Genomic DNA, 26,739 nt, shown 5'->3' with positions numbered 1-26,739 from the left:
TCAAGCTCAAGTCCTCTCAATTATCATCAGGATTTAAAGCTACTGCAGACAGCCATCTCAAATGCGCTATCCCCAACAGCCAGTAACTGGTAATATTTATGAAACTGCAATCCTATTCACATCTTCACAAATGTGGAAGAAAAGGTTGCTTGGCAGTCTTTTTTTTTTGGGGGGGGGGGGTTATGTTTGAGATTATTTTTTATGCGTTGCTTTTAATGTATATGAATAGCAGGAAGAAAACAAAATCACAGGGAAGTTTGCAAATGCCATTCTTGATCATTCTTCCTGTCACCAGATAAGGGCATAATTCTACTCCTATTGTCATAAAGGAGGGTAGGAGGGTATTAACTTCTGCAGTGGAAGCTCAGGGCCCAAGTCCATTGATCACATCTCTAATTCTCAAGCTTTGAACAGCAGGGATTATTGACCGAAAAGCTTTCCCTCATCACCAAGCTGGAGTAGCAAATTTCAAAACCAATCCAGTTTCACTTCCTGTATCTGATGCAAGAATTGTATTAAGCTCTCTAAAGGAGAAATATCATGAACCTCTCTCAACCTTAACTATACTCTTACACACACCGCAGGAAAGAGAACCCAGGATGCGTGCCCTGGAAGAGGTCGAGCAAAGGTGAGGACAGAAGTGGGGCCAATATTCACAAAAAATGACTAGCTGGATTCTTCATGATTTTCAGAGAAGTGTCTTTGCCCTTCTCAAAGCAAGTTTCTAGCAACAAATAAAAGCAGACTGACTGCAACATGAACATTACCCGTCTTCTAAGGGCTTTTTTTCAGGTGCACTTGCCAATGTTGATCAGTACAAGTAGTGTGGCCAGTAAGAATCCATGATGTTGGATAATGCCTACTGCAAGAGGCCTCTACCTTACTTTTAACTATTTTCACAGCTTGAGTTAACACAGTTTGCTACAATAGCTGATGTACTACTATACTGGAAAGTGGTAGATAATTCTGAAGCTTTAAAATTCAGGGTTTTGTATACTGGCAGTAAAGACATGTTATATGAAACCATTTCAAAATAGTAGCATCTTTAATGCCAAGTGGAATGCTCTTGGACTCAGCTAATTTTAAGAACTAGAATGCCGCTCCGTAACACACTTCGTTTCTCACACACCCATAACTGAATCAGGAAGTTTGCTCGTGGGAATAAGTACGACCATAAATCTGAAAATTCCAGCCAAAAGAGTTACTTATTTTAGTATCTGCCTGGTGGCAAGACACACAAATCAGCTGAGAAAAAAAAAATATTTAAAAAAAAAAGTTGATATATTTGCGTATTGAACACACAGTGAAATTAGGCAACACTGAAAAAAGCCATAAAGCTGAAATGTCAGTGATATTCATTCATGCTCCAGGTAACTTTGGGGTGGTTTTTGTTGTTGGGTTTTTTTTGTTTTTTTTTAACATGTTATAAGGTTTTATTTCGTAAAGCTTCTTCAAATAGCATGGATATGGAATCAACTAAGCATCAGGGAATACAAAACCTCACAAAGCGAGAAGGGAGAAAAAACCCTTGGCTCAAGCAGGACCAACCAAACCTTCATCAAAAGGAGGACTTCTTTAGTCAAATCAGATACCTGACCTGAATAAAAAAAAAATTAACAAACAAACCTAATTCCTAATGGAGTCAGTGATGGTTATCAGAAGAGAAAAGTCATTTCTGGAACACAGCTAATTCTGAATCTGGCATTGCTTAGAGTTCTGTGTTTAATTTGATATTGTTATTTTTCCTCTCTGACCTTGTCAGTCTTGTTACGATGAAAGTTCATTTGGCAGCTGATGAGAAAAGAAAAACAAGATCAATTGTACAGCTGAGTGACTGAGCAAGAAAAAAATATGCAAACACATTCTAAGTTCTCGCAAATGCAAACATACTCTGCTCATTGACAGATTAAGCAAAAAAGGCTAAAAGAACCTGAAAGCTTTCAAGCTGAATATCTGAAAGTTGGAAAGTGCTGAGCATTAACACAGAATATGCAAAACCTGGACTAGGATCAAAAGGCAGTACAGTAATTACTAGCTGCAACAGGGACAGGCTACCCAGTGAGCTGCAGGTAGCTTTCGAGCAGTTCAAATGCAACTCCAAGGGCAGGGCTGGCTGATACAGGGCTGGCAGAGCTGCACTGATACAGACACAGCAAGTGTCACCAATCCTGCAGCAAAGGAAGCAGATATCAGACAAGGAGGCTGTAAACCATAGCAGTATGTGTTAACATATCGCGATTGATCGAGGTGGCACAGAACAGGTTCGTATCAGTTCCGCCAGGCCTGCCCCGGAGATGGTAAACTTGTGGCAGATGTATGAGGTGGACACCTGGGAACAGGAACCACTGTACCCCGCTCAACTAAGTCTGCCTTCAAACAAGTCAGTCTTCAGACTGACAATGTTAAAAAAAAGAAAAATCCACAGAGCGTAATTACCACTTCCTTCACGCTTGTAAATCACCAGTCATTTCTTTTTCATCACATGAATGACATCACTGCCAGAAATGACTGTCTGAGGATCTAGACTGAAACTGTCACGACAATCACACTGATGGGTCTCTGTGCAGATGCAGGAGTAGTTTAAATTATCTTTCAAATTATTTTACCAAATAAGAAAAGCCATAATTAAGAAGTGAAATACTTCAACAAAACTGATCACTAACTATTTAAAACATAAATGTAATATTTTTACTCTATAGATTTGACAATTTAGCAGGGAATAAGCATTAAATGTAGCCTGACTGCGAATGAAATACTGTTGAAAACCATTTGTGTACTAAAACATGTATGCTTTAGGGCTTAACCTTAGGCTGTATGAATAAAGTGGAGTTGTACTTATCCGACTATACAAATTAGCTTGCAGGTCTTTTATGTACATTTCAATAATACTTCATGTTAAGCACAATTAAGCTTCAGGTTTAACTCCTGCCATATACAAAAGAAAAATATACTTGGTAAAACTACTGCATCTCCATGATAGACAATACTATTTCAAACTCTCCCAAGAACAATACCCCAAAACTATTAAGATTACAGCTGTTGCTATGGTATTATGAATCTTCTAGGCTCATGTGCAGGGGCAGTAAGTTCTCCTTTTTATCTCCACTAACCTCCACTCTTTAACAATCTAGTGTCCTTATGAAGCCACAACCATTCCTTAGAAGACACCACATACCATGGGAGCTGCTGACCACAAGGAGAGGGGAGCATAGCACAGCCCATTTCCAGCCTGCCTCCACTGCTAAGGCTGGAAGGCCGTATGTGAAATACATTCCTCTTGCTGAGGGAAAATGTGGAGGCATGGCCATCTTGAGAGGCTCAAAACAGGCCACAGAATGGCATTACACAAATTAGGGTAGCAAAAAAACTAATTATTTTGTTACAATACAGCAGCACAGTGTATAATGATGTTCACCTCTCACTCATTGGTGTTGTATAATGAGGCTGTAATGGGGTAGCAGCTGCTCCCATTGTAAACTTACCTACTCTTTAACCAAAAGTTATAGGACTTAAGTAGTATTTCTGGATACCTTTGACCCAAGGTTTTTAGGAGCTGTAAGCCACCAAAAGCACCATTACACACACATAAGATCACAGTGATCATTTCTCTGATGAAATCTTGTTGCAAGGATCCATACACTTGTTACCTAACTGGATTGCTAGGCAGCATCTTAGAAAAGATTAGTTGCATAGGAACCCCAGCTAGCAGAGAATTCAGCTACTCTCATGACTCAGAAGAAATACTTACTGATACAGCAAAATAATTTCTGCATACAGCGATGCATATACAAAAGCTTCAGGTTATACAAGTAAATTCTCACAAAATACCCATTCCATGACAGCCACACATCTTTGTAATACCATCATGTATTCACATTCCTCAATTAAATAGGTATTTTCCAAATTGAAAAAAAAAAAATTACAGAATCACTTCACAGTGATGCCAATTAAACTTCTACACTGTGAAAACTGTAGACACCTACATAGGCAAAACATATTTTATTTGGAATTTGTTTTTAGAACTTTGCTTGTAGATTTGTTTTTATCTGAACCTCAACTATATCCCATTGATTTTATATTCTTCTCAGAAAGTAGGTGTCATTGTTACATACATTAAGTTTTCTCTTCTCTAACCTCTCTTACACTAGTGACTTGCAAGAGACAGCAGAGTTTTATCCTGCATGTTTGTTTGCTGAAATAAGTATTATTCTAGATAGGCACTAAGTCAACTAGAAATTAACATGAAGCCTGAAAACATCAAGTATTCAAAACAATTTCTGTTTTGGTAGAAAAACTATTAATAGCTGCTTTCAGTTAAGGACTTCCATTGGTTACTTTTTCCTAGCCCTCAATAAATAGAAAGTGTAAGGCATGTGGAATCAAAACTCTTTAATGGAACTCAAGCTGAAAAGCACTGTGTGCAGTTTACCAAGTGATTTAAACTGGGACCTCTTTCCTTCATAGTCTGCGAAAATTTCACTTGATCCAGATAAAACCAGTAAGCTGGCCCCAAATGTAGGCTAGTGAACATACAGGGGAACAAACAAACAGGAGAAACACAGATGCGGAAACCAAAAGACATGGGCGCAAAAAAGGTGATGGGGCCTATTTCAGAGGGGGTTCAGAAGGAGGGTGAGGCCTGGAGGCTGCTGTGTTAAAAACACAGCAGCACTTCTCAGAGCGACACTTTTAGGAAAACACGGGAATCGATCGCGCACACCAGGACAGAACTGCTGTATTTCGAGTGAAGGGAAGCCAACAGCGACCGCCTCCAGGAAAAGCGGAAGCAGCTTCCCTCGCTAAAAAACAAGCAAACAAGAAGCGAGGAAAAGCTCGAACGGCTCGCAGGGGTGCAAGAGGCTCTTTAATAGTCGCATGCACCCGGGTCGCATGCGCGGGGGCGGCGGCAGCCCCGCAGCCGGCGTTTCTGGCCCCGCATTTCGGAGCCGCGCGCCGCTCGGCCCCGCCGGGGCGGCCAGGCCGGGAGCGGGGGCCGCGGGGGGCTGCGCGGCCGCGGCTACTTGCAGAGCCCCTCCAGGCGCTCCAGGGTGCCCTTCATATCCCGGATGCGCTTGGCCAGGGCGGGCACGGGCTGCATGGCGCGATCCAGCTCCTCGCAGCGCGCCACCAGCGCGTACATGGCGCGGATGCTGAGGTCGGCCGCCTCGCCCAGGCTCTCCACGCCGTCGCGGTAGGTCTGGATGCAGCCGACACTGAGCGCCGTCAGGGCCTGCAGGCCGCAGTGCACGTTGCGCAGCAGCTCGTCCACCTGCGCCGCCACCTGCCCCGCCAGGGCCACCACGTCCTGCAGCGCGCCGGGGTCGATGGCGGGGATGGGCCCCGCCGCCGCCGGCTCCCCCCGCGGGGCGCCGCTCAGCCGGATGCGCCGCTCCAGGTTGTTAGCCACGAACTGCGTGAGCCGCCCCTCACGCAGCACCGTCCCCTCCAGCTCCAGCGCGCTCGCCAGCGTGGCCCGCCGCCCCTCCGCCGCCGCCGCCGCCGCCTGCTGCCGCGCCGCCGCGCCGCCCGCCAGGCTCAGCGCCTCCAGGCTCCTTTCGTCGCGCCGCCGCGTCGCCGCCGCCCCCTCCAACGCGGCCGGGGCCGCCTCAGCAGGCCGCAGCGCCGATACCTCCATCCCCAGTGACGCGCACCCACCTCTCGCCGAGGGGCGGGCCACCCCGTGTTTACGTCCCCGCCGATTGGCTGCGCGGCGGCGCGCGGGCGTGGCCGGGCCTGCCTGCGCGCCGCCCGATTGGCCGGCCACTCTCGTAAGGAGAGCTGTTCGTTCCCTCCCTTCGCTTCGCACTGTGGGCCCGTGACTTGGAGACTGGGGCGTGCCCGCTGTTTGTGTCTGCTCCGATTGGGCGGTGTGCGGAAGCGGGCGCGTCCCGAAGTGTTTGTGTCGCTTCTGATTGGTAGAGGCGGGGCCACCCCGGCGGTCGTTTCCCTGCGATTGGCGGTGCCCCGCGGAGGGGCGTGCCTCTCGCGCCTTCCTCCCGCGGCGATTGGCGCGAAAGCGGAAGGGGGCGTGCCCCTCTCGTGTAACAACACTGGGTCGCTGGTGCCTGTTCCTTTCACTCCCCCGCCATGTTCTCGTAGCAGCGGATCCGATCGCGCCACCATCTCAGCCCACAAAGCCCAGGCAGACACTCCCCAGCGACCCGAACCACCCATCCCTGCCTGGGCTCGACCCCTCTCCCCTGTACAGCTCTGGGTACCCACAGCCCACCATGGTCACCACCACGGCGCCGCCGCCCTTCCTGGCTCGGATCTCGGCAGGCACCGAAGACCCCAGGCGGCTGCCCTCGACTCTACTCCAGCGCCTCAGGCGAGGGGACAGCAACTGTGAGAACCAGCCCAGCTGCTGCCTGGCGGGTCCGGGGGGCAGCTCGCGGCCTGCGCTGAAGAGAGTGAGGCGGAGGAAGGGAAAGATCCGGCCCAGCCCCGCGGGGCTCCTGCCGAGCCGCTACCAGCAGTACCAACAGCATCGCGCCGGCCTGGGGAGAAGGACCCCGCTGGGAACGCACGGCCCGGGCGAACTTTGCGCTCATCCCGCACCAACTGTCTCCGCCGCCCCCAGAATGGTAACGAGCCCCCCGGAGGAGCCCCCCGCGCCCGCCCCCTCGAGACCAGCGTCCGACAAACCCCTCAGGAAGGAGGTAAAGCAGGGCCTCCGCTACTTCCATTTACTTCTGCTCCCCGCTCTCGCACTCCGAGCCGTGAGACTGTTTTGTCGCCGCCGGCGGGGGTGGGCGAGCGGCGCCCCCTCCCCCCGTGCCCTGTGTGTGCGCGGGGGGGGGGGGGAGGGCGCAAAGTTTCCGTTACGCTCACTCGGCGGGTCGGGGGGGGAGGAGTCGCGGGCGGCGATTAGCTGCTTGGCTCCACCAATGAGCGCGGCCGCTGCGCCCAGCAACAGCCGGATTTAGCTTGCTGGCGGGGCGCCAGCGGCCTCTGCGCGCGCAGGCGGGACGTGTGCGGGGCGTAGCGCCCCATGGCGGCGGCGCCAGTGACCGCGCGCCCCCGCGGAGGTAGGGCGAGGTCTCCGCTGCCCCCCCCCCACCGCCACCACCACCACCATCCCGGGCCCTCCTTGGGGCTGGCGGCGCTTTGGGGAGCGCTGACGAGCTGGCGGCGGCGGCCTTTGGGGTGGGAGTCGGCCTCGCTTTGCTGTGCCCCGGGAGGGGCAGGCCGAGGGCGGCTCGGGAACGCTTGTGCGAGCCCTGGCAGAGGCCCCCGGGCGCTGCTCTGCCTCAGCGCTGTCGGAGGCCCCTCTCGAGGAGAGGGGTCGTGCCTTGACGTGAGCTCTTTGTCTCCGCAGTTCTTAAAGAACAAGATGGGAAAGGCTGAGAAGGTTGCCATCCCCCACAGCCAGCCTGTTCACAGTATACATCTGTGTGAACAACCAAAGATTAACAGACAGAAGAGTAAATGTAACATGCCACTAGCAAAGATCATCTCTGCAAAAAAAATTGAGAACTTTTGGCAAGATTCTGTGTCACCCGAAATAATTCAGAAGCAGGAGAAAAAGCCACTTAAAAACACAGAGAACTTCAGAAATGCAAAGTCCAAGAAACCTATCACCCTAACTGAAGCAAGCCAAAAAGAAAATTACGCTGGGGCAAAATTTAGTGACCCACCATCTCCTAGTGTCCTTCCAAAGCCTCCCAGCCACTGGGTGGGAGGCACTGCTGAACCTTCTGACCAAAACAGGGAGTTGATGGCAGTCCATTTGAAAACTCTCCTAAAAGTTCAAGCATAGTTTCCAAGATGTCTGGATAGTAGCAAAAAAAAAAAAAAAAGCCCCTCCAGGAAACTTAAACATGCCTTGTTGCAACATGAATTGCAAAAGACTGTCAAGTCTTATAATCACATACAAAAAACCTTGTATTATATTTTTTATGGTTGTGTAAATAGTGTACATCATGTATTATGTGTATATTGTTCATACTTCGAGAGGTACATTTTAGTTTTGTTATGAAAGGATGTATTTTGCACTGCCTGAATGGTAGATGTCTTGTATATAAAATATGGACAATTTTAAGTGTGTGCTTGACACATGAAGACTTGACTTGATTTGCACAAGGTAATGAAAATTTTGAAAGGAGAGTACAGCTTTCTGATACTAAGGTTCCAGATCAAATGTGAATGGTTATTCATGCACTGCTGACAGTAGTTTTACATTCTGTGGCCCAGTCAAGTATAAACATGGAATTTTCATGCAAATGTGAATTTTTGCTCTCTGCTCTGGAAACAGTGTCTGGAATTCCTGGTCATTTGTTTGTTGTAAAATTAACTGGAATTTGAGTAAAATTCCAGCCCATCAACTTGAGCACTGCTGATTTCTTTAAAGGGAAAAAAAAGAAAAGAGCAGAGCTTTCTGCCAAAAATATAATTGGTTACGAAAAATTTAAATAAAACAATTTGGCCTCCCCTTAAGCATGTCTCTTTGTTTTGTTTTTATTGCTTGTGTCTTAATTCAGATGTTTGAACGTAAATTATTTGATTGCCTTTGTTAGGGCATAACTAAATAAGATTAATTTTTATGTCCTTCTCTTGGCTTTTAATTATCTGAAGGGTTAAGAGGTTTGATAGCTCATTAATAATCCCATAGGATTGTCATAATACATTTCCTTTGAGATATGTTATTTGAGAATCCCTACTCTTTTGTTTCTTGAAAATGTGGATTTCAAGGAAGTTCATGAATTAAGCATTCAAATTTCTGTTGTGATGCTACTTAAATGTTTTCATATTAAGTGATCATTAAGCTAGCTGATACTGAAGAACGGCAATGAGAAAGGCATGGGGAAAGTTAATGTTTTTCACCAAATTTTGTCTCTTGCTGAAAGCTCCCTGGAAATCAGATTCTTCTGGTCTAAAATTCTTATGGAATTGGACTGTAGATTAATCTGCTGGGGATGCTGGGGAGATAGTATGGAATTGGGGTTTTTCTAATCATCCAGTATTTAAAAAAGATGTGTAAAACAGAAAATACAGAAAAGCATATATAAGTTTTCAGATCCACAGAGGAAAATGTATTCTCTGGGCACTAGTGTACGAGGAAGACTACCGAGGAAGAAAACTCTGCCACCAGAGTCCTAGCAGGGTTGATTTCTTAGCATGAATGATGTTTTCAAACAGAGCTCAATAGAAGTTGAGTGGGCAATTCTATCTACGCTCATTCCACATGCATTGCTATTCTCATATATATGCTTATTTTGTTCCACTTGTGAGAATTGATAGTGATAGTTAAAATGGCCCTGAAGTGAGGCTGTTTAAAACCTAATGGAGAGAAGGGAGAATTTCTTTCCTTTGTTTATTAAAATGAACTATAGTATAGTTAAAACGTCATTCTAGTTTCATTAGGCTGTTTAATTATATATGTTCTAAACTAAAAGTTCATACAAAATATTAGGTCCATCCCAAAGACTTTCAGGTTTTCCGGTCTTATAAAACATACCTGTACTACCTGATTAGTAACCCTACATGCTTGAAGTAAATGTATGTCTTCAATAGCCCAGTTTGCTGCCTAATCTAAATACTCCATAGAATCTGGCATGTCCTAGCTTGTCTTCTGCAGGAATCAACTTTTTTTTTTTTTTTAATTAGTAATAGAGGGTGTGAGGGCAAAGAGAAATTCCCATAGAACCTCACCAAGAATGTCTCTCCGATCATAGGTTCCAGCTTTAATATATTTGGCATGTGCTGTACTGATCTACGGGGGGGGTTGTTTTGTTTTGTTCTTTTGTCAAAATGTCATCAAGCACAAAGGAAAATGCCTTTCAGAATTCTCCATAGCTTTAGTCAGTGGTTAATTTTGTCAGCTGAACTTGTGATCTTGTTGAATCTTTAACTAGCTTGACAGGACCTGTTTTCCATAAGCTATGTTGGCTGGCACTAATTAAAAGATGGTAACTTTTTTTTTTTCCTGCTCATTACCTTTGTTGCTATCAGGCTTCCTCTCCCCTCCCCCCCCCCTTGGGACTGACATCAAATTATGTAGTCTGAATGCTAACTCTGATCCCACGTAACATATATCTTCTGTTTTTACTCTGTTCTATATCTGTTTTTACTCTGTTCTGCTGGCACATCCCAGGAGATTACAAAATTTGTTAGATATTAGCATCAGTATTTCTCAGCTTCTCAGCCAAGTTTTCTAAAACTCTTGGATGAGAGTTCTGGAGTCTTGAAAATTTAAAACATGTCATAAGGACCATTAAAGGTTATCAGGGTGAGATACGAATGTATCTTCTGGTCTCTTTTCAAACACAGCACAAACAAGTTTATTTAGCTTTTCTTATTTCTGCATCATTGTTGATGGCCCTGATGTGAATCTGGCAGAGTGTAGGGGCACTTCATGTTTAAATGTTGTTCTTAAGATCTTTGTGTTGAATCCCTTCCTGGGCAATGGCCTGGATTATAAAACGAGGCCTGCAGGCATTATGCACTTCATCCACAAGATCACCTGACAAACCAGGGCATGGTAGCCTCTTAGTACCACATTCTTCACTTAATTTCTCATTTTCCCACCATCTTCTGTTTACATAATTCTGTTACATAATTTCTTTCTTACAGTGACTTTTGAGTTTCAGGGTTTCCTTGACTTTACCAGATTTCTCATCCCAGTTCCCTGAAAGCTAAGCATTGTATTACATGAAGATACTGTTATTTGATTGTAGAGTCAGTATCTCTGAAAGAAAAACAATAGTTCCATGTTTGTTGGATTTCTTTGCAATAATATAGTCAAAAATCTTTTTTGATGTAAATAGACTTTAAAGAAGAATATGAACAAGCTTAATGGATGTGATGAGCTGGGCAAGCATCAGCTGTGTAGGAGCTAAGAAAATTTTATTAAATCTTCTGAGTTCAGAGTGACAACACTGAACATACTGCATTTTGGTTAGTCAGGTCAATTAAATTTTTTTCCACTCAAAATTGTTTTCTCCTTAAGTGCAACACTGTGCTACAAGACTGCAGGGGAGTCAACTGTGCACATTAACTACCAGCTAACTTTTAAACAATTAAATACTGTGTGGTGATGGTCCTAAAAATTGGCTTTCATGGAATGCAAACGTTATCTGTTGTTGGGTTTTTGTGCTTGGCTAATTTTCAAACCAGTAGACACAGCTTAATTAATAGTTAATGGTTGACTTGATGTTCTACTAAAGCTAAAATGCTTCTCTCTCCTAATGCAACAGGAGGAAAGGCTATAGCACTCTTAGAAATCCCATGTGCACTTGAACTCTGTTATACCACTATCTCTTGGGAGATGCTGCTAAATTCATAAGTAGTATATACAATGTTGTAACTTTGTCCATAAATTGATTTTTATTTCAGCTAATTAATATTTTACCTATACACTGGCATTTTAAGCAGTTTCTGTAATTATTTGGGGATGATATTTTTGAAGCTTTTGCTTTATAAAGCATTTGATACCTGCCCCACTTGAATTTAATTTTTTTTCTGCTTTACCGAGTTATGAAGCCTATATCATAGATTGTTTTGGTTGTAATTTTGGAAATAACTTTGACATGAATTCTGCATATAAGATCCTTACACTTCTCTATCGTGTAGTCAAACACATCCTTTCCTTCCACAGCCTGTTGTATCCTGAATTTTGATTTCACAGTATGTTCTTTAATATTATATAAAATTATTTCAACTTTTAACATATGCCTAGCAGAACTATTTAAGGGGAATTATTTTCTGTTGTAATTTTTAAGAAGATTTTATGAATAGTCTGGTCCTTGTCCTTAAGAGGCTAGGAGGTAAGCAAGTAGGAAGAGATAAAGGTTGTAAACTGTTAATATTTAGTTTGAAAAATTCATGCTACCTTGTTGAACAGGAATCACTGTATTAATATTTTCAGTAACAGGAAATGTTTAGTTGCTGATTCAATAGAAGAGATTAAGGGAACACTTATAAATTAAGGAGAAATACATTATCTGATAAAAGGACCTTACTGTACTGGAGTTCAGCAACAGAATGTTATCAGCAGTGAAGAGGCTGTGAGCTGTTTGTTTTGCATTTAGAGTTTAGAAGAATGTTATCAGATCTAGGACAGGAAGGTCAAGAAATTCCGTTGATTTTGGGAAAAGCCCCTCAGGAATGAATTTTCATGGTGAACACGTCCTAACAGAAGTAGTTCTTCCTCTGTACTGAAGTCAACATTCAACTGCAACTTTATTTCTCCATGCAGATGATAAAATCTCACTTATTCCATGGCTGGTTTCCAGAAAATAGGCCTTGAGATGGTACTAAGCCATGACTGTATGAGAAGAGCTGTAATGATATTTTTGTTTTAAGTTAGTCTAGCGACATCACTGTAAGTTACATGCATTAGATTGTGTGCGGCAGATGCATTCATTTATTTTGAGTCTATAAATGCATGTCTTAATTGAGAATTACACTGGTTGTGTGTACTTGTGCTATAGGTTACACTGGTGAGTGAACTGGTGTGACTTCTGTAATTTATAAAAGAAGTATCTTGAGATCAAGGACATTTCTGAAAGCAGTTATATAGTTCAGTGTATGGTTACATGTATTTCAGGTAGTAGTGTAATATCATTACCATTTTGCTATTCTTCTTCAGAAGATTGTGAAGCACTAAGTTTTGAGGTGCTGTTTTTATGAGATGTCACTTCCTCCTTTAGTGAAGAGGTGTGCTTTCATCAGGCAGTTATATGAAGCTTAATTTGCAAATGTTCTTAGAGGGGGTGAGGGCAATGGCCACCAAAATATAATTTATTGATGTTTTTATGCCTTGATAGAACATGTAGAGCTACATTCAATAAAGACTTTAGGATATAGAGTCAGGCCTTCCTCTTCCTTTCTCTTACACTTGAATCTTGCATTCTTTATTGCCTGGTGACATAACTTTACCAGAAAGAATAGGTGTTCTCTTACCTAAAACAGTATATAGCTTGATATATGTAGTTTGCGTTATATATAGCATGAAGCTTGTGTAAATTGCATTCTTAGCATATCATCAGATTATACAGAAATTACATGTCATATTTAGAATATTGATCAGTCATTTCAGGAGTTTATGCAGTAGTAAATTGATAGGCCCTGTCAAAACTAGGCATGCTGTGTATGTAAGCACCAAAGAAGGTTCTGATACATTTTTGTGTCTTCTACTAGATGTGATAAACAAAGAAAAAATAATGGATGAGACAGGTACAAAACACACTGAAAAGCAAGGTCAACTAACCAGAGATAAGAAAGAAGCAGGACAGATGTCCCCATTGAATTATGTGGGAAAGAAAGATACTCTAGCAAAAATTATTTTTGGAAGTGTGTGATGTTATTGCAAATTTAGGGGATTTGAATGAATAGATGAAATGCAATTTCCTACCAGTTCTTGGCTGGGACCATCTGGAGAAAGACGATGTGAGCTGACAAGTCCTGCAGCTGATTTTTTATCTGTTTGATCAGTACGTATTATTCATGAGCAGAAACTGCATCTTCTGGCATGACGTTCTTAATGGCTAGCATGGCTTTAGATATCATAAAATGCTGTTTAAGTACTAACTACTCTCAGGTTTTCATGGTTTTGCAGATTAATTTCAGAGATGATCAGTTCAGCTGTTAACATGAAGGTTCTTGGATGGAGTGATCACATGCCATATTCTTTAAGGGGAAGGCACCACCTGGAAAAGCAGTGTGCGTTTATGTTATTTTGGCTCACGGCTCAAAGAAGCGAGGACTCAGCTCTTCAGTGTGATGTCCTTGAACTCATCAGTCTAACATAGCACAGCACACAACCACAAAATGACTCCACATACAACTTTTAACCTCTGTTTGTGATGGTTTAAGGGAAAGGGAAAGAGAGTGTTGATTTTTGGTTCATGTTTTCATTTTGATTGCCTAGTTATTTTAATAGGAAGAGGTGTGTCGGGTAGATATTTAGACCGCTGAGCTATCATGTAAGTTTACAGTTGATGTATGTATGTGGGTGATAGCAGCCTTCTTCTTTTACAGATGGAAAAACAGGCATAAAGATGTGAACTGGCTTGTTTAAGGTCACTCAACAGGCCATTCACAAGCCCAAGAATAGAACCACAGTTTCTGGAGCTCCAGTCAAATTTCATCTTTGCTAGGATACATGGTTGCTATGTGATTTGTAAGTATTCCTCATCCCACTATGCAGAATGTTAAAATGGAATGAAAATAATGTTCTACTTTGAAACGTTTGGCATATGTAGTTGTTGACAGAGCTGGTGAGATAATCAGGCTGGGTTTAGGTTTTAAAATAAAACTGTTGTGGACAGTTTTATTATGTGATAGGTCCAGTAATTTGCACATGAAAGATGACTGTTATATTTTCTCAACCTCTATTTTTGACCCTTCGGTACAATATATAATGCATACACATCACCGTCATTCTCAGTTTGTTCTCTTTCCTCTCCTCACAGCCAACAGTGGGAAGACTGATGATACATCAAAACCTGCTGCTTGTTGGCTGCTACTCTCCACTGCTGCATACACATACTGCAGGCAGCAGTGAGCTTAGAGGCCTACGGGCTTGTTTGGTTAGGCAGCCTGTGCTGTGCCCTGAGCGAGGCTCTGAGCCTGCTCTGCCCTTCCACGCTGGACTGCCTTTTGGCTGGGTTTTCTCCGTCAGGCTTCCATCACACTCTATCCGTTTCCCTCTAAACAACTTGGGTCTGCCAAATTTTGTCTCGCCCTCCTATTGTCATTGCATGCACAGTATCCCTGTAGTCGCTGAGTTTACCTTTGCATTATCTTTAGGCTCTTACAGATCCTGGAAAAGAGAAAGAGGCCCAGTCTTTCCAAAGGAGGGAATCTTCCTACAGGAGGACAGAATGTGAAGTTTACGAGTGAGCCAGCCTCTCTCTACAGTCAACCACTCCTTCTGAAGACCTTGAACCTTCCCATCACCTTCCTTGACTATCTGTTTTCTTTTACTCTTCACTGCAGCTGCAAGTTTCTCTTTTCTTCTATTTTCCCCCTAAACTCATTTCATAGTTCTTGGTTTCCCTTGCTTCCCTGCAGATGTTTACACATGTAATTTATTTCCTCTAAAAAGTCAATCTGAGAGTGTGCCACATTTATCTGCTGTATTGAGAGTGCATTTCTTCCAAAGAAGAATGTATTTTTTCTAAAGGACAGATTTTTTAAAGATGCAGTATTTCTCTCCAGATTTCTCCTATAAGCATGGTTTGAACTGACCTGGCAAGCACAAAGGTGAGGCTCAATAACCGTAGCATGCCCTACTTGATAAGAAACCGGTGTTGACTAGCCAGTCCACACAGACATCCTCTGCCAAACCCAACTTACAAAATCAAACAAACATATTTGAAGGATTGTTTTCGCAAAGATCAGGTGGTCTGAGAGGTCTGACCTAGTCTGTGTGCTATCTCAACAGAATGAGGTCATTCCAGGAAGATAAATGCAGGCTGCAAATACTAGCTCTGAGACGCATGAATTGTGCCTTTCATCTAATTTGCCAGGCCAGGTCTTCTGTTTAAGAGTCTATCATATGTACTGTGTGCTTGCTCCATGTGTCCAAAGTTCCTCTTCTCAGCCTCCCATATGTAGGATGGTGTCTCACATGTTCAGTAATTGTTCTGTGGTTAACTATATGTTTCTGATCTGTTTGTGTCTTACATGATTTAAAGTAAGGGCTTACACTCCTATTTTTACAGGACCTTACAGTTCATATTCCCTTTTTAATTCATTGCCAGGCACAACATTAGCTCAGCACCTACAAGGCCTGCCTTCTCTCAGGTACAATGGCAGACATGTATATTAGGACAAAAGCAATAAAGTATTATACAGCCATACGGGCTACATATGAACCAAACATACCTTTTTTTCTCACCAGTATCTACAGATCCAAAACCCTGCAATGTCTGTTCACAGCTGCAGGGTGATACTCTACACCCTTTGTATTATTTTCCACCCTTCATTTTTCAGCATCCTTTACCAATTTAATGATAAAGGACTTCTCTTGGAGGGAAAGGGTCCTTAAACTTACTTACACATATGGCAGTTTATTTAATAGTCATCCACCTTCCCATAATGTAGATCACAAATACAATTCTGTTTTCTTTAGTATGTTTTTATATCATCTGTCATATGTGGGTAAAATAGTCTTTTAGTCCCCATACTTTCAGAAAGACAGCTATCACAACCAACTTCCAAAGGGAAGCGTTTTGACCTTTTTGAGAGAAATCCCTATATATATATATATATACAGGGTAGGGGACCTGGATTCATCTAAAAGCCAGACACAGGTTAGACAAAAGGGTAAACCCTTCTACTTTTCACACCCTTGGCCCTAAAGTTGCTGCTTCCAGTGCCCCATCCCTTTGTATTCCTCTTGACATATGCCACCTATTTCTTTTGCTTTTCTCCATCCATAATCCTTATTTATGCCAGATTATAGTGCTTCTTTCCTCACTGAAGGGAGGGAACCATTCTCTCCTAATGCCTTATTATTCTGCTGCTTTTCTACCACTCATCTGTCTATATACATTTGATTCATGTCAGAAATATTTTCAACATCCTTTGAGCTATTGTACTGAAATTATTTTTTCTCTGCATACAAATGAAAATGAATATCCCAAAGGTTTTAGCAAAGAACCTGCAGAGGTTTTGTTTGTTTGTTTGTTATTTCCTCTCCCCATTTTGGCCAAGGGCAGGATTCAAATTGATAATAATAAGAGATTAAGTTCAACCGTTGCCATATGACTTCTTGAAGTATGTAAATTGACTTCCAGAAAGAGAAAATGGCAACACTTTATTTTGTCCACAGAGGTAAGCCCAATCACATAGCTATGCCTATGCACTGAACTCCTCTTTTCATGGCTTTCATTTTCACTCTCTATTTTTCAAAGGAGCAGTGACTACCATATGGTGTTTGGGATGAATATTGAAGTGTTGAAGAGCCATAGCTGGATACACAAGAATGAACAAATAACAGATGGATTAATTTTTTTTTTTTTTTTAGGAAATATTGGGGTGGAGGAAAGGGTCACGCAAGACCCCCTGATTCAGGTTGCACCCCATCTGGATTACTTAGTTATCACCCGCTGTAGTCTCCTGCAGCACACCAAATTTTTTGGCAATCTAAGCATATTTTTAGAGGGTTCAGAGAAGCCAGCCTTGCAACAGAAAGGGGTTTTCCCTTCACTGCAGCAGAACTAACACTCTTCTCAGGCTCTCAATGACAGGACGAAGTCCAGAGTTGAATAACCCTGAAATGAAACAGAAACTTCTGTACAGACAAGAAAGCCTGTTTTTATTCCTCCCCTCTGGCAACTCTGAAGAGCTAACCTGTATTGATACTATAACTGATTACTTGCACCCTTCCTGTTGCACTTTTACGTAATTTTTACTACAACCATGCCCTACATTTTAAATACAATGTGGATGCAATAGGAGGACATGGGGGAACGGCAAAAATTATTCGATGCAATCTTCATTCAAATGCCACCTTAGTCACAATTTGCTTAGGACTTTGCTTATTTTTAACATTATTGAGATAGCTATATGGACTAGTCCCTAAGGGAGGGTGAAGGGCAGTGCTTTTTCCACTGGAGAAGAGATACTGAAGAAGGTGAAGGAGCAGGAAGCTGATACATGATGACCAAGAACAACTGAGAAAAAAGGAGTTTCTTTGCTCACTTAGAAACCTTTCTCCATACTGTCTTATTCAATTACAGCAAGGCCTGCTAGTCTCACCTTTTAAGGTCATCTAGTCAAGTCTCCTCCCTTCCTTAATTTCCTTCTTTTTCTTTCTTGCCACTGTTCTACCCAGCCACTAGTAACCAGAAGCACATTCAGTTACGTTCTGGTTCACCTTCGAAGAATATTGACATCACTTAGACAAGGAATTGATGAGAAAAAGAAAAGAAAAAAAAATGAGAGAGAAATAGTTGAATAACTACACTAATGCTAATTCAGAAGATGAAATAAGTCATGTGCGTGTCTTGTTTTAAATGAACAAGCATGGAAAAAATTGCTGAAGTGTTATAGTGGTGGAGATATAAAAGAACACTAGCACATGCGGATGGAAAACTGTGGGAGGTGTATTTAGTAAGTATATGTGTATAGCCTTAAGTAACTTCAAGTAAATGTCCAGATGAAAACTAGGAGTACTACCAAATGTACAGTACAAAGGTCTGGTAAGATGCAGGCGTGAGTACCCTCTAGTGGCTTTCTGGCATTTCGCAGGGTTGGCCCTGAAAAGTGATGAACCATTTCTTCTTTCACACTCTGTAGTGCAGGGCAGCTGCCCATCATTCTTCATTATAGATTTGCCCAGAATCCATGTTTTTATTTGGCAGCTGGATGATAAAATCACACAATAATTCTCGGTGAGTGCCTAATTGCAACTTAAGTGAGTTATATAAACAGATTAAATGAATCCTTCCCTGTATTTATCTTTCATTAGTTAGCATGCACATGCAACCACCCTTAGAAGTTCACTATCCAGTTTAGCTCTGCTGCTACACTGAGCAAAGGTATATTGCTAATACTTGTCTATTGCTAGTAGCTGCACTAGGGGCAGGCTTTGTGAGATCCCAGTGACTTGGGATAATCTACGGTATGTCATTAGGCAGTTTTGGAGAAAGGCTCTGCAGATGGAAAAAAAACAGCCAAATAACTGGAATTATATCTGTAGCTCAGTTTAATGCATGGTTTTAAAATGACCATTATGCAGTTCTTTGTTAGGTCAAAACATTACTGTAAGGGCTAGTAAAATAATAATTCCTCTAGAGATTCTGTGGTTTTAAACAGGCAGGAATAGTAGGGTTACACTGCCATTGGTAGTGACACTGTCCTCCAGTGAATGCTGCGCTACCTGCTGACACCTCTCCCCTAGTACACACAGCAGCCTAGAGCACCTAATGAGCATGAGCACATAAGTCTTGTATATAGCCATGAGTGTATATAGATACACTATAAAATAATTCTTTTTATTTTCTAATATGTCTATTCTGAAATAGACAAGAAAGAACAGAAGTGCCGGTGTTAAAAATAAAAAAAAGTTTACGTTTTTGCTTCTCTTTAGCTCATGCTTTACTCCCCCCCCCCAAAAAAAAACCAAACCAAAAAAAAAAACAAAACAGGAAGATTAAGGCAATAGATTAGGCAGGAAGCCTCCATTTCTAAAAGAAAACATTCCGTGCACTTTTGGCAGATAGTATTAAGTATTTTGTAAAACACAAACTTATGATATATTAATTACTGTGTCCATGGTGTTTTAAAAATATAGAAAAACAGATTTTCTACTGTGATCTTATGAACTTATGAAGACATTGCAGTAACTAGTAGTAAAACCATACCTTGATGCTCTCTACCCTGTGTTGTATGTCTGTATTTTTATCATCAGATACATACTGTGGAATTTGCCCTAAATCAAGCACCTTAAAGTTAGACATCTATGTCTAACCTCAGCCTCTACCTACAGTCAGCAAACAGGAAGAGGCACCTTCATTTATGGCAACAATACACTATTTTTACAGGTTTGGAGGAAATCATAAATAGCTGTTTCTATGTATGAATTCTCACACTACTTAATCTAGGCTGGTATCTATCATTAACAGCACTAACATAGTCACAGAAAAGAAGAGATACCAGGTTATATCCCTCCTGAGAAATCTCCTCTAAGCTCTTAAAGACTGGTATAAAATCTGATTTTTTCAGATTTCATCTCTCCTTCAAACTCTTCTTTTTATATTTGTTGTAAAAAATTTCCTTAATTCTGGTATTCATACAAATGGAAAATCATAATTCTTTTCAGGTCTGCTGGGTTTTAGCTTTGGTTATATTTTGCAGCAGTAAATTCCATAGAATAGATGACCATTAAGTGACAAATTTGTTTTTAAAAAGATCAGCTGCTACATAAATGTACATAAAATATAGAGACAATCTAAAAAGTCATAAAGAAATCCATGACTCATTTGGCAAAAATATTTACAGAGAAAAGAAAAAGTCTTTTTAATAAAAAACATCCTAAGTGTTGAAATCAAATTACTTTTAACATACTGTCTAACTCTATATGAAGTTAAACTAACCAAGTTGTATTGTTGGACTGTGCCCATACCATATAACCAACACCATTTTGATCAATACGTTTTAACTAAAACTCCTACATTATCACACGTGAAAATCCTCCTTTACATAGAATAAAACGTAAATTATAACAACTTTTCACAGTGTCCTTAAAACATCTAACTTAAGAAGAGTCTAATGTTCTTTTTGTCTTTCCAAATAATTTTCCTACTTGTCAAAACTGTGGTGAAGTTAAGTTTCAAATCTGTTATTGGAACAAATTCTTTCCCAGTGTATAGATCTTTGACTTGTAACAAAACATAATTTCAACATACAGTTATAATAAAATCAAGATTTTTACTGTGAAATTCAAAGATTTCAGATGACACAGGCCTTTCCCCTTCCCCGCTCCAAAACCATTTAGCCATATGTGAAAGTTACCTATTTGGACAATTACAGGTTTTAATGTAACAAAATATGGTTTTATATACATAAACACACTTTTTACGTAGATGAAAAAGGGTTGTAGTGCTGTGGATTCCTTATCAAAAAATGAAAGCAATACACATACATATTTCAAGAGGCAGTGGCAATAAAAAATAACTTATTTTAATTCATTCTTACTTTTTAAACAAATTTTCTATAAGAGATGCAAGCCTCTCATTATGCCTGGTTTACCTTTTCATCTTCTACTATGCTTAACACAAGCTTTCTAACAAGCCCCTATGAAACTAGCCTGACTGTTCATCTGACCTGGATAGGCTAATTCCAGCTGAGAGCATGGATCATATTTTAGACTCACTCAACCTGGCCTTTGCTGTGTTAATTATTTTTGGAATTGGAAAAGTTTTTGGCAAGTTTTGCAGGAATTTACAGTTTAGCCTTAGCTCTGTTCTTGATGCATCTAGATTGCTGGATTGCTGGACTGCTTCAATGTCGTAGGCACTTCAACATCACCTTGAGACAGAACAACAGGAACTGAGGTCCTCCTTGTCCTCTACTTTCTCACATGAACAGTCATACTCATTTAATGGATTTCTTGTAGCATCACTGTCAGCAGGATCTGACCAAAGTTTCTCTTGATAGTGGAAAAATTTAAGTGCAAGTCCAAATTTAGAGTTCTGAGAAGAGGTTATCCCCTTCAAAAGAAGTACCAAACATCAGTGAGATTCTTCATGGTGTTTATTTCAAGACAGCAAATAGCTAACATATTCATTAGGTTATTCAGCCTTGAACAACTTTATAATCTATATTTGTTCTGTACTCCTGAGAATGTAACTATTTGAAATAAATGAACTGAGGCATCAGTCATATTGGCCAATGACAGAAACTCCAAGATCTAGAGAATAAGAGAGAATTTGAGTATTGTAATGTGTCTTTATATTGTGCTTTAGTTCAAACGTCAGTTTATCTCTGGGGAGATTTGGATGGAGATCTCATCATTAAAACAGAACGCTTTGGTGAGATCTTAATTTTATTTCTGAACTGGAAGACCTTTGTTTGAGCTTGACTCCGCTTTTTCCACATATCTTGATCTTTTATTTAACGTCTTGGACTGTGAATTTGTCCTTGATCAGCTTTTTGAGCTAGAACATCTTTGAAGTGATCTGGAATGGGACTTAGACTGGCTGTAAAAATGCAATCTATATCCTGACCTGCAAAACAGCTACAGTATTATTGCAGCACTTCTTCAATAAAACAACAGTATTTGCCATTACAGAAATTACATCTTAGACAGCATCCTTGAGCTATCTTCTGCATTCTCTAAACAGTATTCATATTTATTGCTTTCAATTTTGAAATTTATTGCAGTTTTTTAAGTAGCTTGGTCTCATATCAATGTACCACACAACACCATTTTTCATACTGAAGTTTCTCTGCATTCAGACTTCTGGAATCTGACAGCTCTGGATTTGTGCTGCAAAACTAGTCCCATGTGAGATTAAAAAAAAAATCTTGTGAGTAGGTGCTATCATCAGCTGAATAAATATAAGAAAACATTTATGAAATTGTATTACCGCTAAAATCTCCTCAGAATAAATTAGGTTCTGCTACATTTTTGTGAATCTAGGCCTTTGTTCTAAGTAGTATCATAGGAGTTATTTTATATCTTGTATGCAAACTGAATATTCTGTATTAACACAGAATCTGTAGAAGATAAAAGCAAAGGAGACATGTAGCAAATGAAAATTTAAGGCCATCTTAGCTATGAAGCTGAATAAAGCCTCATTAATGATTTAATCCCTTATAATACTGAATGAAATGAAGTGCCTTTTAGGGAACCAAGCTTGCAGTTCCTATTAGCAAAGGTAACATCTATGAGTATTTATTCTGGGAAATATTTTAAAGATACTGAAAGGAGGGATTCGACAAAAACCTGATTAGCATCATTACAACCAGATGTAAATTCCATAAAAGAGGGATTCCTCCAACAGTGGAAAATGTATCAGTACCTACTAATATTTACCTAGAGAATGCAAATACTGTCTAGCATAAGGAGAATGATTTTTCAGAAATGCTGCTGCTTAAGCCCTGTTTTAAGAGAGATTCCAAGACTGGACAGGCTTTATCTCAAGAAGGTGTTAACTTTCCACACTGTGGTTTGTTTTGAGCTATCACTTTTTGGAGTTTTTTGCATGGAATTAGATAGGTCATGCCTGATGCGGACAAGAGTCCCTCTTTATCTTTGAGCAAGATGCATCTGAAGCAACAGAAGGTGAGGCAGCTGTTCTTTGCATAGTTACAGACAATCTGTGGGCAAATACTATTTGGACAATGTTACTAACCCTTGGTCTTAACTGTTCTTATTATCTTCTCCTTATGATGCACCATTGGAAGAGAAAAAGAATTACATAGGGTTTTTTTTTTCTTTTTCTTTCCTAGTTAGAATTCTTCTGGAGACCTCCAGGTTTCTTTTTATTCTTCTTCTTGTCCTAAATATGGTTGAAAGAAGCTCTAGGAGCTCCCATCTTTCTTGGGATGTTAACCAGTCCTGGTTGTAACGGTGTACAAAGGAGTCAGGGGTGATGGCAATGCAGAAGCAGAATATCAGATTGCCAGAGAGCCAATGCTGAGTAAAATGTCGTGTTCTGCTAAGTGTTGGAATATTTTCTGAGGCAGGGAAGAGGGAGAAGGAAATAGGGACACCAATTTTTGGCTGAATATCAAGAGATGGCTAGAGGGTGCTGATTTTTTTAGATTTCTTTGTAGAAGACTAGACTGTATAGTGACCTTGTTATCTCTCAAGAAAGTAGGCAGCTGAAGGCTGCTCACCTACAGTAAGAACTTTCTGCCTTTGCTAGTCTGTGAAGAAAATACATCACAAACTGAACTGGGATACAATGTAAATCTCAAAGATATTCGCATGGTCATTTATCTCATGAATTAGAGCCAATCAAGATGTGAACCCTGCAGGATTTGAGCCATAACATAATGCTGAGGATAACTGGGTGAATATCCTGACAATCCCATATAATTAATGTAAGAAACTGAAGAAAAAAAAAAAAGAAAAAAAAAGCATTGACTGTCCTGGGAGCATGATTTCAGCAGAGCTGTGTGCATTCTGCAGTGACAGTGCAGGAACTGGGATGGCTGCAGGTGGAGAACAGCAGGAGTGGCTCTATACAGACAGTGGCAGAAACATCCTTCTAGCCAAAGAGCTAGATATAGTTCTTCTATGGAGTTTCATGGTTGGATACCAGATGTACCAAATGCCTTAAGTCTGAATGCAAAAAAACCTCAAAGATGCCTCTTCTAAGAGTGTCTGAAATTTCCCAAGTCTTATTTTATCAGAGGTTATATGCTGAGATTTAGGCAGCTTAGGAAAAATGTGACTGAGCTAAAATACCAGTGGTGCAAAACAACTCTCAGCATCATCAATCTCTGCAAGGATGACCACCTAAATCAATGGATATTAGTGCAGCCCTTCACTGCTCATCCTGTTCTGCTCTTACTCATTTTAAATTATATACTAAATCACTTCAAATGATAACAAGTTCAACATTTTATCAGAAAAATATACATTACAGTCTCTAACAGGTGATTGCTCAGATCTAAGTTCATATCCTAATTGACGCTGGCATCTACGACACTCAAAACTGTTCATTTGATTAATGAAGCATGACAGTAGATCTATTACTACATCTAAATGATCACATGAGTAAATATGTCCTGCCATTCACAGATCTGAGACCACAACCAAAATATGTAATTTAAAACTTTATTCGGCACATATTCAGCCCTCAAATGGCACATGATATTGAGAAAAAAGACTCACAGAATATATTAAAATAATCATAAATCATAAAAATAAACCCAAAATTTAGTTATTTCAGGTATTAAAAAAAAGTGGCAGTGAATACTGGTTCTGTGCCAAACCAAAAGAGCTGAGCCCATCTTCTTTCACTGTCTGCCTCCTTCCCATCACATGTCCCTCACACTGGGACATACACCACATGTCCAGGTCTGTCTCCCACTCTCCTGAACCAGGCCCTGCCACATCTGCCCACCTATCTACCCCAATCCTCCAGCCGACAAGCTGTAACTGTCTCTATGCAAACACTTCCCCCCCAAATCAGGCCTGTCGCCACACACATACTCACAGGTAGCACACAGGTAGCAGGTCCTATCTGCATGTAGGTGTTACCCAACCAGTGAATAAGGACACCCATCCAAGCAGGTGCTTGTATAGTGTAATTAAGTTTCTCCACATGTAGTCAGGAGCTGCCTCCATAGACCTCTTGAAAACAGCTCATCTACCATGCTTTGGGGAATCCTCTAAATGAAGACAGCCATTTTTACAAAAAATAATGAATTTTTTTGCCAAGTAATTGGGGGTTGTGGGAATCACTTTAAAAATGTACCAAAATCATAATACTGTTTTTCTGAATCTGTCTGAAGAAAAATTCATTCAACTTTTATCCATTTAAGCTTAACAGGGGTCTGGATCTCCTCTCCAGACAGCGAGACATCTGGAATACCCAAGAAAGGGTATTCAAAGGCACTTCTGAAAGAAAGTAAGTGCAAAAAATGCATAGCACATGTATTTAATCTCAGAAAATGTCACCATAAAGCCTAAGGCCTGACTCTGTAGACACTTTCACACATGCTTATTTTTTCTCCTAGTGAGTGGGCTTACTGATATGACAAATCACAGTAACAAAAAAAAGCACATATCAAACATGTCTGCACACTCAGCCTTACTGAAGATCCATGTGTGCTTGTTAACCATGGAGTTAGGACTAATTTCTTCATAAACTGTATGTGCACCTTCATCATTTTCATTGCCCCAAAGAAGGAGCTATAGTTTGGATCCCACAAGGGGCATGAGGGAAACAAACATCATTGGCAGTAACTGCATGGACTGGGGCAAGATCTGCCCTGTGAGAAAGGTGTTTTTCCTCCACCATCATCTCGAAGTGGTACACACTCACGCGCACAGCACAGAAAGGACTGTCCATGCAACACTTCAAGGCAGGAGGAAACATGTCAGGTGTTGCAGGCCCACTGCCACATGTATTTGTGAACTCTTCATGATTTCTACCCCTCCGTGGCCAGGGAGAGGGCAGCAGCACTGCCACCACGGGTGGGCCATGAGGATTCATGCCCTGCCTGATGGGAAGGTCCATGCGCCGGGGAGCCACAGCAGCAGTGCTGCTGTGGCTCCCCGGCATGGTAGCTGATGGTCAGATGTCTGTGGTAAGGGAAGGAGAAGACAGAGGGGTAATAGCCACTTAGAAAATGAGCCATACATTTTGAGAAAATCTACTTATGATCTATGAGTTACTCTAGGAAATTATTTTCCATTAGTGTTGGCACAGGTGCAAGGCCTCCTTCCCCTTCAAGGCAGGCGTGTGGCTCCAAGATGGGACAGCTGAAATGTTTTTGTGGATACTGAATACCCCAGCTACGAGAAGAGCTCTGTGTCTATTAGTTGGTCTTCATCCACAATATATGTGGAATGTTTGTGGGTTCAGAAATTACTTTGGATACTCAAGAAAAATCACTTTGCTAAGGCTCTCCATAATTAAGTCTAATGCAAATAGTAGTTCCAAATACCTAATCATAGGATAATTCAAGTGGGAAGGGACCTCAGGAGGTCTCCAGGCCAACCTCCTGCTCACAGCAGGGTCAGCTATGGGGTCAAACCAGGTAACTTCAGACTAAATCTGATCGTCTGATATGGAGCGCAGCAAGGGGTTGGATGACTGAGTTCCTTTAACCTCTTCCTGTCATGTATTTCTCCCTGTCAGAGTTTTAAAATGTTCCCATACTCTTAACGGTTTGTAAAAAGTTTTCAGACCCTTGTTTCATTCCTGATATTTGACCTCAATCTGTCACTTTTATCTGCATGTCAAGCTAAAAATGTCTGAAAGGTATACATTGTTTAAGAATGAGCAGGAAGGATTAAAGATCATGATGGATCTTGTGTAAAGTGTTTTAATTATACCCTATGCAATTATCATCTAAATATAAATGGATATTTAGCCTATTGTCCCTTCAGGGTGTTTGTTCCAGTGTGGGAGAAAGCAAATCCTTATGATACACACAAGCAGCCAAGTATATACACCGTAGTCATAACTGAATGCCAAATAAATCTGGCTAGGACAAGGGAACCTTGTTTAAATCTGTCTGTACAGATTTGAGCTGTAAAAGTTTGAACAGATGAGAGAAAATAAGTGATCCATACTGAATAATTACTTTCTTATATTGTTC

General features: G+C 41.2%; 2 protein-coding genes across 2 annotated transcripts; one reads left to right on the top strand and one right to left on the bottom strand.

Annotated features, from left to right (window-relative positions):
- Nucleotides 1–4,372: 4,372 nt before the first annotated feature.
- On the bottom strand, nt 4,373–6,174 carry LOC106489592 (BLOC-1-related complex subunit 6). The gene is given in 3 exon segments (XM_067294004.1): nt 4,373–5,750; nt 5,752–6,056; nt 6,058–6,174. Coding segments are annotated over 3 exon segments (1,155 nt in total). The 3' UTR covers nt 4,373–5,017.
- PNRC1 (proline rich nuclear receptor coactivator 1) lies at nt 6,066–8,436 on the top strand. Its single transcript, XM_013949007.2, has 2 exons — nt 6,066–6,659; nt 7,319–8,436. Exons 1-2 carry the CDS (start codon nt 6,231–6,233, stop codon nt 7,757–7,759), a joined length of 870 nt encoding a protein of 289 aa, XP_013804461.1. The 5' UTR covers nt 6,066–6,230; the 3' UTR covers nt 7,760–8,436.
- Nucleotides 8,437–26,739: the final 18,303 nt, after the last annotated feature.

The sequence above is a fragment of the Apteryx mantelli genome, chromosome 3 (genome assembly GCF_036417845.1).
Source record: "Apteryx mantelli isolate bAptMan1 chromosome 3, bAptMan1.hap1, whole genome shotgun sequence".
Taxonomy (NCBI): Eukaryota; Metazoa; Chordata; class Aves; order Apterygiformes; family Apterygidae; genus Apteryx; species Apteryx mantelli.
The sequence above is the reverse complement of the archived record's forward strand: the minus strand, read 5'-3'. Positions and strand labels throughout refer to the sequence as shown.

Coding starts and splice junctions, on each gene's coding strand:
- PNRC1 (XM_013949007.2), top strand. CDS start 6,231: ATGGTCACCACCACGGCGCCGCCGCCCTTCCTGGCTCGGATCTCGGCA. Junction 6,660..7,318: donor ACAAACCCCTCAGGAAGGAG/GTAAAGCAGGGC, acceptor TTGTCTCCGCAG/TTCTTAAAGAACAAGATGGG.